At 60.7% G+C, this 15,787-nt stretch overlaps 2 protein-coding genes across 2 annotated transcripts in view; one reads left to right on the top strand and one right to left on the bottom strand.

Annotated features, from left to right (window-relative positions):
* Nucleotides 1–1,588, bottom strand: part of MYO18A (myosin XVIIIA) — a 31,234-nt gene extending 29,646 nt beyond the window's left edge. The window contains exon 1 of the mRNA XM_062507310.1: nt 581–1,588. Within this exon, the coding sequence (XP_062363294.1) occupies nt 581–1,588 (1,008 nt within the window). The remainder of the gene's footprint in view (nt 1–580) is intronic.
* Nucleotides 1,589–10,334: 8,746 nt separating this feature from the next.
* CRYBA1 (crystallin beta A1) lies at nt 10,335–14,694 on the top strand. The gene is given in 8 exon segments (XM_062507067.1): nt 10,335–10,352; nt 10,354–10,366; nt 11,102–11,166; nt 11,726–11,845; nt 12,089–12,207; nt 13,752–13,893; nt 14,282–14,424; nt 14,547–14,694. Coding segments are annotated over 8 exon segments (768 nt in total).
* Nucleotides 14,695–15,787: the final 1,093 nt, after the last annotated feature.

The following is a 15,787-nucleotide window of genomic DNA, read 5'->3' as shown; positions in this document are numbered from 1 at the left end:
GAGGGATGTGGGTCACCCAGCCATTAAGTTTCTATTTATACAGCAGCAGCAGCAGCCGCGTACACAGGGCTGCGCACTCCGGCAGCAGCTCCCGGCCCCTGGCACACTGTGTGCCTGCTCCAGTCCCTGGGGAGGATCCCAGTGGGGGACGCCAGTGTGGGCAGTGGAGCAGGCAGCGTCCTTCTGCAAAGTAGCCTTTGGAATTTCCTGGCAGTGAGGAGCAAAGCTCCCTTCTCAGCTGGACTGTGCTCCATCAGCAAAGAGATGGGGACAGACTTCCTGCAGGCAACATACAGCTGGACTCTCCTTCAGCCCCTTTAGCAGGAGGAAAATCCAACCCAACACCACCCTGAGTACCTTGGGGGGCAAAACCCACCAGTGACGATTTACAAGACCTGATGCTTCACTGCTGCATCCCAAGTACAACCTCCCACTCCTCCCTGTGCATCGCTCCTGGCTGGAGCAGTTCTGGCACCCGCTGTTTCCCACGGCCCCTGCCAACCCAAACACCCCCACAAGGACGCTGGCGCTGGCAGAACCCGGGCCCGGCAGTGCCCGTGGCAGGGACAGTGTTACTCACATCCCAGGCAGCACGGCGTGTCCCCTGGCCGCCCCGCAGCCAGCAGCGGCTCAGCTCGCTCAGCTCCAGGATGGGCTGCACCTTCAGCTGCACCGTCTCCCCCGACTGCCGGATCATCTCCACGATCTCATCCCTCGATTTGCTCTCCACGTTCCGCCCGTTGATCTCCACCAGCCGGTCACCCGGCACCAAGCCCAAGGCCAAGTCTTTGGTGCCGGCTCCGGGCTCGGCGAAGTGCACGATGCGCCGGTACACCTGCCCGTCAGGGCCCCGGTCCAGCATGGTGGTGCGGCGCAGGGAGAAGCCGAAATCGCCGGTGTTGCGCCTCTGCAGCTCCAGCTGCCGTGGGGTGGGAGGCTGGGGGGGCACCAGGGCGGGCAGCCGCAGCTCGGCGGGGAACCTCTTGCCGACGAGCTCCGGCACCCTGGCACGCAGGGAGGCGGCAGGAGGGGTGCAGGGCTGTCCTGGGGGAACCCCCTGTTTGTCGAGTGGGGTCTCCAGCGTGCGCACCTCCACCTGGGGGGAGGGTGCTGCCGAGTGCTCAGAGGGCGTGGAGGTCTCTGAGGTGCTCTCATCCCGGCTTTTCTGGGAGAAGGAGAAGCGCTTGACAATCACCTGGGAGTTCTGCTTGGCCAAGGAGCCAAACTTGGCTGCCCGCTGCAGCACCGAGCCCTTGAAGTTGGTATCGTCCGCCTTGAGATCGTCACTGGAGCTGGCCGTGCTCAGGTGGCCTGAGTCCAAGATGACGCTGCCCCGGTTGCTGTCGGAGTCAATATCCGTGAGGTGCAGCTCGGAGCCACTGGCCACTTTAATGGGGATGGGATTGGAGATCTCCAGGCGGGTCTTGGAGTCACGCTTGGAGGCACGGTTGAGGTTGAAGAAGCCCCGGCGCATGCTCATCTCCTCCAGGCTCTTGAGTTCAGCTGCTGACATTCGCTCCTTTTTCTCCTTCTTCTTCTCCTTCCGGGCCCCATCCTTCTCTTTGTCCTTCTTCATCAGGTTGAACATGGTGGATGGGGGCTTGGGGCACTCTTGCCCCCACAGCAGAGCACGGGGCTGGGGCGCTGGTCACGGCACAGCCGCCTGTGCAGAAGGACAGACAGGAAAGGTGCCATCAGAGAGCAGCATGGCCAACACCCACCCACCCTCCTCCAACCACCCCACTGGTCATCCCAGATATCATCCTCAGCCCCTGGGCCATGTTCCAGTATTCCCACGCTCCCTGGGGACTGCAGCACCATAGGGCTGAGACTGCTCCAGTCAATGTGTCCTTGCCCTGCTGGGCACCAAGCCCCAGGGACGCAACAGGTATGGCCCTGTAGCCCTAGGGTTGCCCCAAAAGAAGCTCAGAAGCCTGGCAGTGCCTGGCACCGGGGCTAACTGCAGGCAAGTCCCTCATCAGCTCAGGAGCCGTTTTGGAGAGGCATGGGTGGGCAGGGAAGAAAATATCCCGGTGGCTTTTGCAGCAGTAACTGCTGGCAGGGACACTCCCCAGGGTAAAACCCCGTATTCCATCCAGCCACCAGCGTCCTGCTTGCTGTTCAAAAGCCCCTTGTTGAGGAAACAGAGGTCTTTCTGCTGCTCATCCTGGCTCTAGCCACCACAAACCACAGGGGCTGCCGTGGGCAGTGTCCCCACCAGGGAGGAGCCGGAAACACAGCCTGGAGCGAAGGTTGCTCTAATAAACAGGAACCTGTAAAATCACATCCCTCCGAACACTGATAAGTGTCTAATTTTAGCCAGGGCGACGCAGAGGCTCGTGACGCTGCCGGCGACCTCCAGGAACAGTCGCTCTTTCATTCGGGCATCTCGCACAGAGCAGGGGGAGCACCCAGCTTCCAGTGGGAAAACCATGGCTGGGCAGAAAACCCAGCTCCCTCCTGGAAACCCCTGTTGTGTCTGGGGACAGCCAGTGTCCTGAGGGCACCCACAGTCTCACCCTCTATGGGGTGCTATGGGACTCCTCTGCCCCTGGGGTAAGTGGTAACCACCCCCCCACCCCCCAGCCTCCATCGAGCGCTTGGGCTGCAGATAAACAACTCCAAAATGGAGCAGGCAGTTGGCAGCGCCCGCGGGACGGGCTGACAGCTATATATAACAGGGCAGGAAACTGCACAGGAACTTAACCTCAGCACAAAGGACAACAGGAAAGCTCCCCACGTTGGAGGCATCTGCTTTAGAGCTCTCCTACGGGTGTGGGGATGATATTTGGGCAGCCATAGGGATGGGTAGCGCTGCCCACGGTGGCAGTGCAGGCTCTGCCTGGTGTGCATGGACGTGCTGTGCTGTGCCAAGCTGCACCTTGGCTCCAGCACAGCATCAGTACTGCATCACCATCACTGCCTGGACCATCTCCCTGCAAAGGCACTGCCCTTGAACGCAGGCAATGAGACAAGGGGAACCCGTTTTTCCCTCGACAAAGCCATACAGGGATGGCAGGGAACTCCCTGAATCTCGATGCCCCTTGGGGCTGGAACAGGAGCACACGTGCCCAGGAGAGGCCTGGCCACAGGGCAGGTGAGGACAGAGCCCTGCAAGCCATGGCACAGTGTTGGCTCTGGGTGTGTGATACTTCTGAGGCAGTGAGGGGAAGCAGCCCCAGGGACAAGGTCAGGCTTGCAGCTGCAAGGCTCCTGGCCATGGCCAGAAGGGCTGCCAGAGCTGTGCCCACACCACCCAGCCCCAGGGCTCTGGCTGCTCTGCCCTCCCTGCAGCACCTGGGGCTTTACCTAGACCCACAACAGGACCTGGGCAGGGCAGGGCCCCAAAATAGGTGAAAACAACCCACTTCCTATCTCCTCTCCCAGAACTGCTGGCTGTGGGGTGATCACTGACCTCAACCAGGGCATAGCACAGCTCCTTCTTAAGACCCACAGCAGGTGCTGCCACCAAGGGCACCATGGCCGTGCCATCCCAGGGGCTGCTCCCCTGTGCCAGGGCCTCAGCACAGACAATGGCAGGGAGGGAACCACCTGCACCTGTTCTTGTCCCCCCGTGTGACACGTGCCACTGCTACCACAGCTGCCTGGGCATCCCTGAAGCTGTACAAAAGGACTGCACCCTTGGGAGCACCCAGTGCTCACCCCATAGCAGGGAAGGGACTGCTGGGATCCTTCCCAAGGGTCCCTTGGGAGCAGAGCCACTCACCAGGCAGGTGCTGGTTAGAGCCACGGCGCGGGGAGACAGGAGGCCAGCACTCTCTTTGTCCTCGGTGATTTCTCTCCCGGCACACAGGCTGCCTCCCAGCCTTTGTACGCTCAACAAAAAGGGGGAACAGCGTTCCCAGCCGCATCGCTAATCAGGCAGCACTGGCGGCCACTGCCGCAGCCACGTGTGCCCCACTCAGGGCCACAATAGGCAGCAGTGGGGCAGGGAGACAGGACTTTTGTGGGCTGGGGAAAGGAGCGCAGCATCCACCCTGCACTGATGTCCTCAGCCCGTGTGCAATGCCATTGTGGTTTGCTCCCTTTTCCCCAAGAAGCCTCCTGCCACGGATGGGTGCAGCAGGATACCGTGAGCAGGAGGTGGCTGCGGAGCGTCTCCTTGCTCCTGATTCAGACCCAACACACCTTCCCTGACTCAGCCCAGGCTTGCCCGGGGACTCCTCTTGGCCAGGCGTGTTTGGGGCAGCGGCGTGAGTTGTGACAGAGAAGAGAGAGGCGCCCGCCGGCGCCAGCCGCGCTCTGGGATCGCACGCGAGGATGCTGCTGTGACACTGGGCTGGCTAAAGACAAGGACGTCACCTTGGAAGGGCCAGATGGCAGAAAAGAGAGATGCATCTCAACACTCCCCAAGCCAAGAGTCCTCTCTCAGCCACCCAAGCAGGAGCTGGATGCACCTTCCCCTATGTCCCCCCGCGACAGCCGTGAGCCCCCACATCCCTGCCAGGGCGCCGGGGAGTTCCAGGCAGGGAGGAAGGCGTTCACTGAAACTCCCAGCCACTCCTTCCCTCCTCGAGACGCAATCTCGTCCGACACGCTCCCGCGCAGGGACCTGCACGGCAAGTTTCACGGTCGCCTGCCCTCCCTGCTCTGCTCCCTGATGCCAGCACTAGAGCTGTACTCCCACACCACTTTGGCACAGGGAGCTGGTGGCTGTCCCCTCCTCGGGCACACCATGTTGGGGTAGTCCATGCCCTGGCTGTGCCCAGCCAGGAAGGGATAATGCCGTGCCAGGGAACAGGAGCTGCTGGCAGTGATTCCAAGCAGCCAGGCCAGCTCCTGCGCAGGGCAAAGGGGGGTTGAACTGTGTGATGGCTCCTTGCAGGATGCAAGTTTTCCACAGAACAAGGAAATTTAGGGGGTTTCCAAATCACTCTGCAGTGCCTTCCCTTATGGGCAACACTGGAATGTGTCAGGAGGAAAACAATCCCGGATCTACCTGAGTCACAGCCAGGATGTTCTACCAGGCTCTCCCCAGAGCAGACTTCAGGCCCTCCTGCTGCAGGAACCCCACGTCCAACAGCAAAGGGGACTCAGACTGGTTGTGAGGGGTCACCCCAGGCCAGGAGGGTGCATGGGGTGCAAGCATCTGCCTCACCCCAAAGCTGGGGAATGACACAGCTCAAGAGGTCTTACAGGGTAGACCCAGAGGTAGTGGTGCAGGATCTTGGCTGGGCTGACAGGTGGGACATGGTTCCACAACCAGCTGGGGGTGTCAGGTGGATTGCAGGCCCCTCAGCACAGGTCACACATGTTTCCCATCACCCTTTTCTGGCCCAAAATTCACAGCCTGATGCCCTGTATGGCCTGGCCCATGACAAAGGTGAAAGGCTGAGCCACAGCTCCTCACTGGGCAAAGTCCAGGGCTGATGCAGGTGCTGTGGGAACGCCCAGCTGGAACTGGGATGGGACAGCGGGCAGGGATCCCCCCGTGCCAGAGTGCCAGGGCCAGCCTTGGGGTGTAGGAATACACTACCATGTGCCCACACTTTCCTGTAATTGCCCTAAGTTTAGTTCTGGCACTCACTGACCAGACAATTTGCATCTCACAGGCTGGCTGGAAACCACACGATTTAGGGACGCGCGTCCCAACCCTCGCCCGACGCTCTATATATTTCTCTCTGGGAAAACTAACATTGGGGTGGCCACAGCCCTGTGAGACCCCACCACCCCCAGCACAACAGCTCGCTTAGTGCCACCCACCCCTGTCACTCCAAAAAGACGCCTCAGGTGCCAGAGGCACCGGCCCCAGCAGCGATGTGGTTAGCGGCGAGCCGGGCTAATGGCTTTGGATGTAATTCCCTGGTGGTGTGGGAAAGGCCCAGGCCAGCGGGTTCTCCCTGGAAGCAGAGGAGCCCTGCAGCGCCCGCCGGGGTACCCAGCACGGAGCACCTGACACGGGGCATCCTGCTGGGGGGACACGGGGACACCGCACACAGAAACACACCCTGCACAAGGTGACACACACATGCAAACGCGCACACGAGTGACACCGGGGGCTGCACAGGCGCTGCGAGACAAGAGCGGGCCATGCGCACACCCACACCCCGCAACCGGGGGGCGGCACCCAGGGGTCCGCACCCACTCACCCACCCACCTACAGCGGTGGTGCGACGCCGCGGGGACACGGGCACGGGCACGGCTGAGCTCGGCTCGGCCCGGCCCGGCCCGGCCCGCCGGGGGGGCGATGCAGCCGCGGCCCGCCCCGCGCCGGGCGGTGCGTGCCGGTGCCCCGGCCGCGGTGCGGGTGGCCGGTGGCCGGTGGCCGGTGCCGGCGGGATGGCGGCGGGTACTCACCCAGCGGCGGTGGCGGAGCGGGGCCCGGTGGCGGCGGCGGCGGCGGTGCCGGGCCCCGGCGGCGGCGCGGGGCGGGGCGGGGCGGTCCCGCACCGGGGCGGGCACTGCCGGCTCTGCGCGCGCCGCCCGCCGCGCCGGGCGCGGCTCCGGTCGGCGCCGAGCGGAGCGGACGGGAGAGGTGACCCTGCCCACCCGGGAACCCCGCCGCTCCCGCAACCCGGCTGTAACCACCGAACGGACCGGCGCCCGCAGCCTCGTGCGCACCCGGGATCGGCGCAACCGCCCCACACACCCCCACGAACCGGGGTGACCCCGCACACCCCGCCGCCGCAGACGAACACACGCGCTCCCGGTGTGACACGGTGACACGCCGTCCATCCAGCACTCCCCGCACGCACACGCACCCCGATCCTCGCATACACTCACATGGTGTGAGCTCGCACCGGTGCACACGCGTCCCCGTGCATCGCACAGTGCACACACGCACTCCTGGGGTTCTCCTTTTCGGAAGAATCCCATCAAGAACAGCACTGGATCCAGACAGGGAAGGCTCCAGGCTGCCGGCCGGAGCAGGGTGACCGGTGCCTGCTGGCCCCAGTGCGAGGAATACAAAGCTGGCATGGCACAGCTGCCTTTGGAGCCATTCTGCAGCTTCTCCCGCAGCACCTGTCCCCAGCGAGGGCTGTCAGCCTGCAGCGACTGACTGTGAGGACAGTGGCTGCTCTGCCCGGGAGACAGCCCACGGTTAACAATGAGCATCTCCCAGCACACTCAGCAGCGAGAGCAGCAGTCTTTGTTACACCCCTTCCACTGGTGTCCAGCTTTGGGACGTCACACTGGGGTTGGTCACATACAGTGAGAATCCTGGGAGAGATGGTTTCAGGATAAGACCTGCCGTATCAGTGCTGGGACAATCTCCCTTCCTATCGGGCGAGGGAGCAACTGTGTCCAGGGAAGCTGGAGTGAGGCTTTGGGAACAGGGACCCCAGAGAGAGGCATCCACAAGCTCTTTCCAAAAGCACTTTTCAGGCAGTGCTCAGTCTCTGATTGGGAAGCTCAGAGAGATGACAGGGACAATGTCCTGTCCCAGGGTATCCCAGGGGACTCACTCCAAACCCCTGCTGCCATCCTACCACTGCTGGCTGAGCAGTGTGGTCCTGGCTCTCCTACCATCAGGCTGTGAGCCACTCTTGGTGGTAGACACCTGTCTGGGTGTCACAAGCCCTGCTCTCTTGCAGTGTAAAGCTGGACATGATTTCCAGCCCACAGCCTGTTCCCAGGACATGGTCCCACAGCAGCAGCACAGTGGGACACACGGGACACCGCAGAGCAAGCTGGCAGCTGAGCAAGGAGCCCTGTGCTGAGCCCTGGCCCTAGGGATGGAGTGGTGAAGGAGATGCAGCCCTTGTAGAGGTGGAGGACGGCGGCAGTGAGTGCAGATGCCTGCTTTTGTCACACTGTCCTTTGTCCCAGGCACGTGGCACCGAGTGCAGGGAGCTGCAGCCATCCAGAGAGCAGGGATGGGGTCGAGTGATCTGGAAGGGCAGCAGAGCCTATCTGAGCTTTCAGAAGGATTTTCCAGCTGCGGTAGTGAGGGGACACACTGTGTGGCTGTACCTCTGCCCTGCTCCCTGGCACAGGCAGGTGAACAGCCAGTTACAGCCTATAGCAGCTCCTGCTTCCTTCTCACATTGGGCAGGTGGTGATGGGCTGATGCCAGTTGGAACTGCTGAGCTGTGGGACAGCATGGGGTCTCCAGTGCCACAAAACCCTACAACAACCCATTGGGGCCCCTCTCCTGCCACATCCCCAGAGCTAAACACCCTGTGTTTTCCAGCAAGCTGTCCACATCCTGTCCTGATCCTGTCCGGATTTGCCAGAAACAGGTTGGGTTGCCCTGAGCAGGTCTCTCAGGCAGGGGGTTCCCCAGGCACCAGCAAATCCCACACCCAAGGAAACTCTCTGGGTTGCCCAGGGTTTTCTGTGGAAAAGTGGGACAGAGTTCTTTCTGGTGCCAGTGGTATTTTGCATGCCCCTGGCAGGCACAGATGGCTGGCCAGGGCAAGGACCTGGAGTCAGGCTGGGAGAGGAAGCATCTGTTTTGCAGCACCGCGGGGTTCCCTAAATAGGTCACTGCATTTTTATAGTCTCTTGGATCTAGAAAAACCAGTTGTTCCGGACAACCTGTGGACCCGCCAGCATCACTGGCTCCTCAGGCACTCGCTGCTGTGCCCCCAGGTCCTCGAGGTGGGGGACACCTGCCCCACCAGCACTGTGAGGAGTGTGACGGTGTGGAGGGTCCACAGCAGCCTGGGCCATACTCGGGTCATGTTATCTGCTGAGAGTGACCCATCCCCAGCCACGACCAGTGTGGGCTGTGCAGGGGGGCCTTTCTCCCCACCTTGCCCCTGGCTTGGGGTGGCTGCCAGCTCTAGGCTTTGCTCTGGGGTGGTTTTCAGCCAGAGACAGCTTTCCTGTTGCAAAGGGAGGCAGGTGCCTGTGTGGGGTGCGGAGGGGTGTGCAGTGCCACACACCCACCGTACACCTGCATGCGCTGATGGTATCCCATCCTGCTCGGGCTGAGTTCTCCCTCTAGTGGCACCAGGCTCCTGGAAAAGCCTCTGCACTCTGGGGTGGCCAGAGCCGTGACCAGGGTATGTCCGAGGGGCTGGGGTGAGCTGGAGGGTGAAATCCGAGCTGACCTCCCCCATCAGCCAGGACACCCCAGCAGCTGCACAGGCAGCGTGCTTGTGGAGGCTTCGCAGGAGCATCCTACCACCAACCCCCTATTTTGGCATCCTTGCAGAGGCCAGGTGATCCTGCCCTTCCCATTCCCTGACCCAAACGTGCTGGGATGCGGCGGTACTGTCAGCTGGCACTGTGGGGGTGCAGCCCCACAGTTCTGTGTAACAGTGGTCCCCCCGCTCACACTGATCCCACCACCATCCCCATCCTGCAGCAGCCAGCGAGGGGAAGAACCCCCACAAACCCCATCTTCCCTCTTCAGGGCAGTGCCCCTCCCGCAGCAGGGGTCCCCCAGGACCCTGCTGAGCCCCACAAGGCCTGTCTGGTCGGGTGCCACCCCGCCGCGCGTCCCCGCAGGGTCCCCCGGGCCGGGCGCCAGGCCATGCCGCAGGCAGCGCTGACGGGGCGCTTTGTTTTGTGCGGCCGTGGCTGCCCAGCAGGGAGACAAAAGGGGCAGTCAGACGCGGGCGAGCATTGTGCTGGCAGCCATGAGCTGAGGCAGCAGCCCGCGCCGCCACGCTCGCCTCGTGACCCCCGACGGCCCGGGCTGTGCCCACCATGGTGCCCCAGGGCCTGCAGTGTCCGCCCCGTGGGAGCCCCGCATGAGAAGGGGGCTGTGAGGCTGGTGGCTGTGGTCACGGCAGGGCCGAGGCCTCCCCAAGGTCATGGCAGGTGTTCTGGATGTGGGGTTGTGGTGGTGGCAGCGCTGTGTGGAGTGCTGGGGCTCGGTGTGGCTGTGGGGACACGTCTCCAAGGGCCACGCCAGTTCTCACCTCCAGCCTTCCTCACTCGTGATGGGAGGAGGGTGTCCACGCCAACACGGTGACAGGGAACGTGCCTTGGCAGGTGAAGTGAAGTGACAGTTCTTGGTGTACACCCTGATGAGCCCACCACCCACAGGATCTCACGGGTCCCCGCCGTCCCCACGGTGCCAACTGGCACCAGGGCCAGGCCAGCCCCCAGGCTCACCCCGTGATGGCGCAGTGCATTGCCCCTGGAAAATGCCAGCGTGGTCAAATCGTTGAGTCATTTGTGCCCAAGATTATCTGTGCAAACAGCCGTCCCGATTACTTTTTTTTATTATTATCAATTTTTTTTTCTTTTTCCCTAAGAATGTGGCTCAGACCATGGGGATGAGCAGCTGAAATCTCCGGGGATCAGCAGGACAATGCCAGAGCAAGCATTGTGCTGACGGCTCTGCAAACGCTGGCACCGGTTCCCGGCCAGCAGTACCCTATAAAAGCTGAGCCGCTGAAGTAGGCAAACATTACATGGGCGAAGCAGCAGTAACCGCCTGAGCTAGGTGAGTCCTGGGCCGATGCGCACTTCTCCCACCTCGCCCCTCTGCTGCCAGCCGGCTGGGCAGACACCCTTCCTGCTGCCTGGTGGCAAAAGACATCCAGAGGGACCGTCGCTGTTTCCCGTGCCATAAGACAGGCTCACACGTCCCCGTTGGCAGCCGGGGAGGCTGAGAGCCCCTTTACAGCAGGGTACCTCGCTCCTGGCACCCACCGGCACGGCACGCCGGTTGGCATCTCCCACCATCAGCCAGGGCTGTCCATGGGAGCCACCGTGCCTCCCAAGGGACGCTCGGCAGGAGAGGGGATCAGGCAGGTCTGTTGGACACTGCCAGGCACAGGCAGGTCTGTTGGCACTGCCAGGGAGGCCCGTGCCCACTGAAGCCCCCTGATGTGTCTCAGGGGTGTTTTTTTTGGGGAAGGAGAAAAGGGGATTGGGCACTGTGCCCTGGTGGGCTCCATGCCATGGCAGGGAGGAGGGCAGGGGCACTGCAGAGGTGAGAGGGGAGCACCCCGCTTTGGATGTGTCCCACAGCCCCCTAATGTGCCCCCTTCCCCATCCTGGGGCTGGCAAGAGGCTCTTGCTGCAACTGGTGTGGCTTGTCCCCAGCAGTGGGGCAGCTGTCCTCCAACAGGTGCCGTGGGTGGTGGGCACAGAGCTGTCCCCCAGCCTCACGAGTGGGCAGCAGGGATGCCCAGGGACATGCTGCAGTAAAAATGACTTTTCCTTCCTTCTCCAGACACCGATCCAGCAGCAAAGATGGCTCAGACAAACCCTCTGCCTGTTCCCATGGGCCCGTGGAAGGTACGTCCTCACATCCCCTGTATTTCACCTTTCCCTGTGTGCAGGGAGGGAACAGGGAGAAGGGCAATGCCCATCCTCCAGGGCCAGGAAAGCTGCACAGCGGGCAGTAAGGCAGGGATGAGCACAGGAAACAGGCACCCCTGTCCTCTGCCTATATGAACGTGCCTCTTGCCTGCTCAGATACCTCCTGGGTGTTTTTCATAAGGCTCTTCACAGCACCATGGGCCAGCTGTGCCCTGCTCTTAGTAGCCATCCCGTGACAGGCAGTTACAGAGTCCCTAAAAGCCACCGGATGTTGTTTGCCCTCCCCTGTCCATGCAGACAGGGTGAGCATGGGCAGTGGGCTCTGTGGACCGAGGTGGGGAGCAGCCCCAAGGGGTCTGGCAATAGCCCCAGGGGCACTCGTCGAGGAGGGAGCTGAAAGGGAGAGGAGAAACACGTGCACAGCTAAGGAGCATCCCGTGGAAGCCTGGAGCTGTCACGGGAGAGGAAAGCATCAGCCGCAGCCCCCCGGGGAGGTGCCCCTCGCCCTTTCCCCCGTTAATCCTCTTTGCCCTAGAGCGTTCGGAGCAGAGGCCGGGAGAACCGCCAGCCACAGCCCTGCCACCCGCCCGTCCCAGAACGGCTCCGCTCCTCTCTCCGGACGGCACCGCTGCCCCGGGAACTGATCTCCGCAGGGGTGAGCAGGAGAGCGGAGCGGGGGCCAGCCTGCGGCTCCCCCGACACCAAGGCAGGGCGTGGCGGGGCCAGCAGTGCAGGGACGCGGAGGCGTGCGGGGCTGAGTCCCAGCCCAGAGGGGCGCCCGGTGCAGCCTTCGCTGGCTCTCTCCCTGACGGAGCCACCCTCCGTCTCCAAGAGGCGCTGAATTGCCCGGGGCCACTGCCGGGCAGTTTCCAACTCGGCAGCTCGCTCTCCGTTCCAGATCACCGTGTACGACCAAGAAAACTTCCAGGGCAAGAGGATGGAGTTCACTTCGGCCTGTCCGAACATCATGGAGTGTGGCTTCGACAATATCCGCTCCCTGAAGGTGGAATGTGGCGCGTGAGTACCCAGCTGCCAGTGGAGGGGGTGCTTTCCCAGGCGGGCTGGCTGGGACAGCGGTGGCCAAGGGTGGAGTAGGATCAGCTGTCCCCGCTCTGCTTGGCTGGAGCCAAGCATCACAGCCAAGGAAAGCCAGGCATGAGGGGATCCCACACTGAGCAACCCACCCCGGGCAGCAGTGATACAGAGAGAGGGCCAGAGGACAACGGCAACACCTTTGGCATCACCCAAAACTGCCTCCTGCAGTGTTGGACCAGTCAGATTTGGAGCAGGGTTACTACCCACGGATGCAGAGAGGGTCAGTGCTCAGTGAGTGGCCTCACTTAGCCTGGTCCCCATCCTGCCTGTGAAACTCCATGAAGCACCAGCCCTAGAGAACCACCCCTTGCCCAGGGCCCAGCCCTGCTCTGCCCTGGGCTTTCCCTGCACTGCACAGCTTCCCAGACTAGGGCAGAACTTTCCCGCAGCTTCTCCAGTCCTGAGATGTGCAGGGAGCAGATCTGGGCTTCTCCCTGAACACGGGAATCTTCCCTGGCACAGGCAAGGCACCTCCCGAGAGGCGAAGCGTCAGGAGCGGTCCCTGCGGCGCGCAGCCTGCCGGGGTGGGGAGCAGACGAGATAGATTTGTGCTGCTATCTTTATTTAGGACGTGTAATGCTAATGGGATTACAGCATCGTGCGTGCCCACACTCTAATCAGCTCCCTGCTCCAGTTGATGTGTTCCTAATCAGGCTGTTCACCTTGCACAGAGCAGGCTGGCTGCAGGACATGCATTGGGGCTTAGTTTGGGTCAGTGGCAGGAAACCCTCGACCCCCTCAGCACCCTTTGTGCTCCATCAGCAGGGAATCCATGTGCTGCACAGCCCGTGTCACCCACCTTCCAACCCCCAGCCCAGGCTCTGTCTCCCTGCTCTGCCTGTGGCTCTGTCCCTTAAGGGGACATATACACCCTGGGGACAGGCAGGGGCTGTGTGGGCATCACCAGGGCTTGCAAAATGTGTCCTGCAGGGTGGAGCCATCCCACTCACCTCTCCTTGTTTGTTTTCAGCAAAGAGGGGGAGGCAGAAAAGGGGAAAGGCCATAGGTCCCTGCTCTCTGCTCAGAGCCAGATGGGCTCTACCTACCTTTGACATCGGGAGTTCAGGTCTTTCCAGCAGTGTCAGGTTGTAATTGGGAAACAAGTAAGAAATTAGGCCTTTGGGAGAGAAGGGCAGCTGGGGCATCCTGAAGCGATGCTGGTCTGCATAAATAATGACAGAGCAGCCAGGGAGAAGAGCCACCTGTGCAGGATAGGCCCCAGGATCTTCCCATCTCCCACTGCAGCCAGGGATGCTGTGTGGGTGCCTCCCCAGCACCAGATGCAGTTTCACATTCCCTGGGTTCTCTGCCCACATCCAGCACCGCTTCCTCTCCATCCAACCTTTGGGCAGAGGCCAGATCTCAACCTCCTCCTTGCACCTTCATCCTGCCCCTAGTGCCAGCTCCCAGCAGGATGCCCTAAGCTGCCGCAGGAAGCCCTGGCAGCCCTCGCTCTGTTTTTGCAGCTGGGTGGGTTACGAGCACACTGGCTTCTGCGGGCAGCAGTTCATCCTGGAGAGGGGAGAGTACCCGCGCTGGGACGCCTGGAGCGGCAGCAACGCCTACCACATCGAGCGCCTGATGTCCTTCCGCCCCGTCTGCTCTGCTGTGAGTGTCCCACCGAGCTCTGATCCCCTAAAAATGTCCCAGGCCATGGCAGCGAGGTTAGGAAGGGAAAACACAGCTATGCAGGAGGTTGGCTCGTCGCTTCCCAGTCCCCAGTCCCAGCAGGATTTGCTCTTTCTGTCCTGTTTTTAAAAGCTTTTGAGGGAATATCTGGGCAACCTGTACATGACCAGAGCTAAGGGACAGCCAGCCTGAGACAGTAGCTGTGGCATAGCTCCCAGCCACCCAGAAAACTCCAACAGGGAGGGTCTGAACGCCTCTCTCTCCAGGAACCCTCTGAGTAATGGCACAGGGAGTGACAGCCCTGCCATTCCCAGCCACGCTGCGGAGGGAGCACCACCTCCCCCTCACCCCCTGCTCTCCCTCACAGAATCACAAGGAATCCAAGATCACCGTTTTCGAGAAAGACAATTTCATCGGCCGCCAGTGGGAGATTGCTGATGACTACCCCTCGCTGCAGGCCATGGGCTGGGCCAACAACGAAGTGGGCTCCATGAAGATCCAGTGTGGCGCGTAAGTGACCAGGAACAGCAGGGACAATCCGGTGCCATCACTGTGCCACCACCGTGGGAGAGGGACACCCTGTAAACCCCCCCCCACCCCCCCTTGCTTACCTCTTTGTCCTTTCCTTCCAGCTGGGTGTGCTACCAGTATCCCGGGTACCGTGGCTACCAGTACGTCCTGGAGTTCGACCACCACGGTGGAGACTACAAGCACTGGAGAGAGTGGGGTTCACACGCCCAGACCTCCCAGATCCAATCCATCAGGCGTGTCCAGCAGTAGCTCCCCCACTCCCCAGTACATCTCTGCAAGGTTTTGAAAGCTCACTGGCTCCCTCTTGGTGCTAATACTCCCCTCCCGAAATAACCACCCCCCTCTCGTACTGCCACTGCTTATGGAACAACACTCCCAAAACGGTACCAACTGCCACAATTGCCAATAAATGTGACTGAAAGAAAAAGATCAATCAGCTCGGTGTGCGTTTGCTGATGTGTGTTTGGGACTGAGGTTGCACATCCCCATCCCAGGAGCAGGGATCAGACTCTCTTCTACTTATTTTAAGCTGGGCTGAAGCGTGGTGGGGCTCACACTGAGGGAAGTTCAGACCCCCATGGTTGCACAGAAACCCTTGTTTTTTTTCCTCCCTGCCTTCTCCTTCCCCTGACAAAGTAAACGACACCTGAATTCCACCCCACCTGTGTACACACAGCTCATGGGCTCTATGGCCAGCACTACCAGGCCTCTGAGATCTAGACCCAGGCTGCTTCTTGAAAACACAAAAAAGAAAGCCACACTGACACCCACAAACTTTAAAATTTTTATTCAACAATTTACATCACTTATTGTCTGTCTTAACGTATTCGATCTACACAAATTTCTTTTTTTTTTCCTGATAAAATAATAAAATTTGGATAAATTTTGAAGACCTGTTGGTGCAGAATAAACAAAACTTCAGGTAAGGTTGTTGGTTTTTTTTTTCTTTTTTTTTTTTTTTAACATTTAGTGTGAAGTATGACATCATTGGTAAAGATACATCATGCCATTACAGCTCATGGACATTAGCTATCCTTACAGTCTGTGACATCAACCACACCAGCGCAAGGGGCTGCGCCAGACACAGCTACAGCAGGTTTTACACTAAACTCCTCTAGCCACCTTCTCACCACTGGGAAAACGCCTACGCTTTTCCAGCTGGGCACACAGAGTGCATTAACCTAATCAGAAATTACCGGGGAGGGGAGAAGGAAACAAAGACTACCTTTACTGATCCGTGTGGTCGCACACTACAACATGGACACCAAAGAGGGGCTGCCCCTCTCTGCAGGTCAGAGGTAATTCAGCTCCTGAGCAGGCAGAGCACAACCTCTCGCAGCAA

This window comes from Cinclus cinclus, chromosome 22 (assembly GCF_963662255.1).
Source record: "Cinclus cinclus chromosome 22, bCinCin1.1, whole genome shotgun sequence".
Classification (NCBI taxonomy): domain Eukaryota; kingdom Metazoa; phylum Chordata; class Aves; order Passeriformes; family Cinclidae; genus Cinclus; species Cinclus cinclus.
The sequence above is the reverse complement of the archived record's forward strand: the minus strand, read 5'-3'. Positions and strand labels throughout refer to the sequence as shown.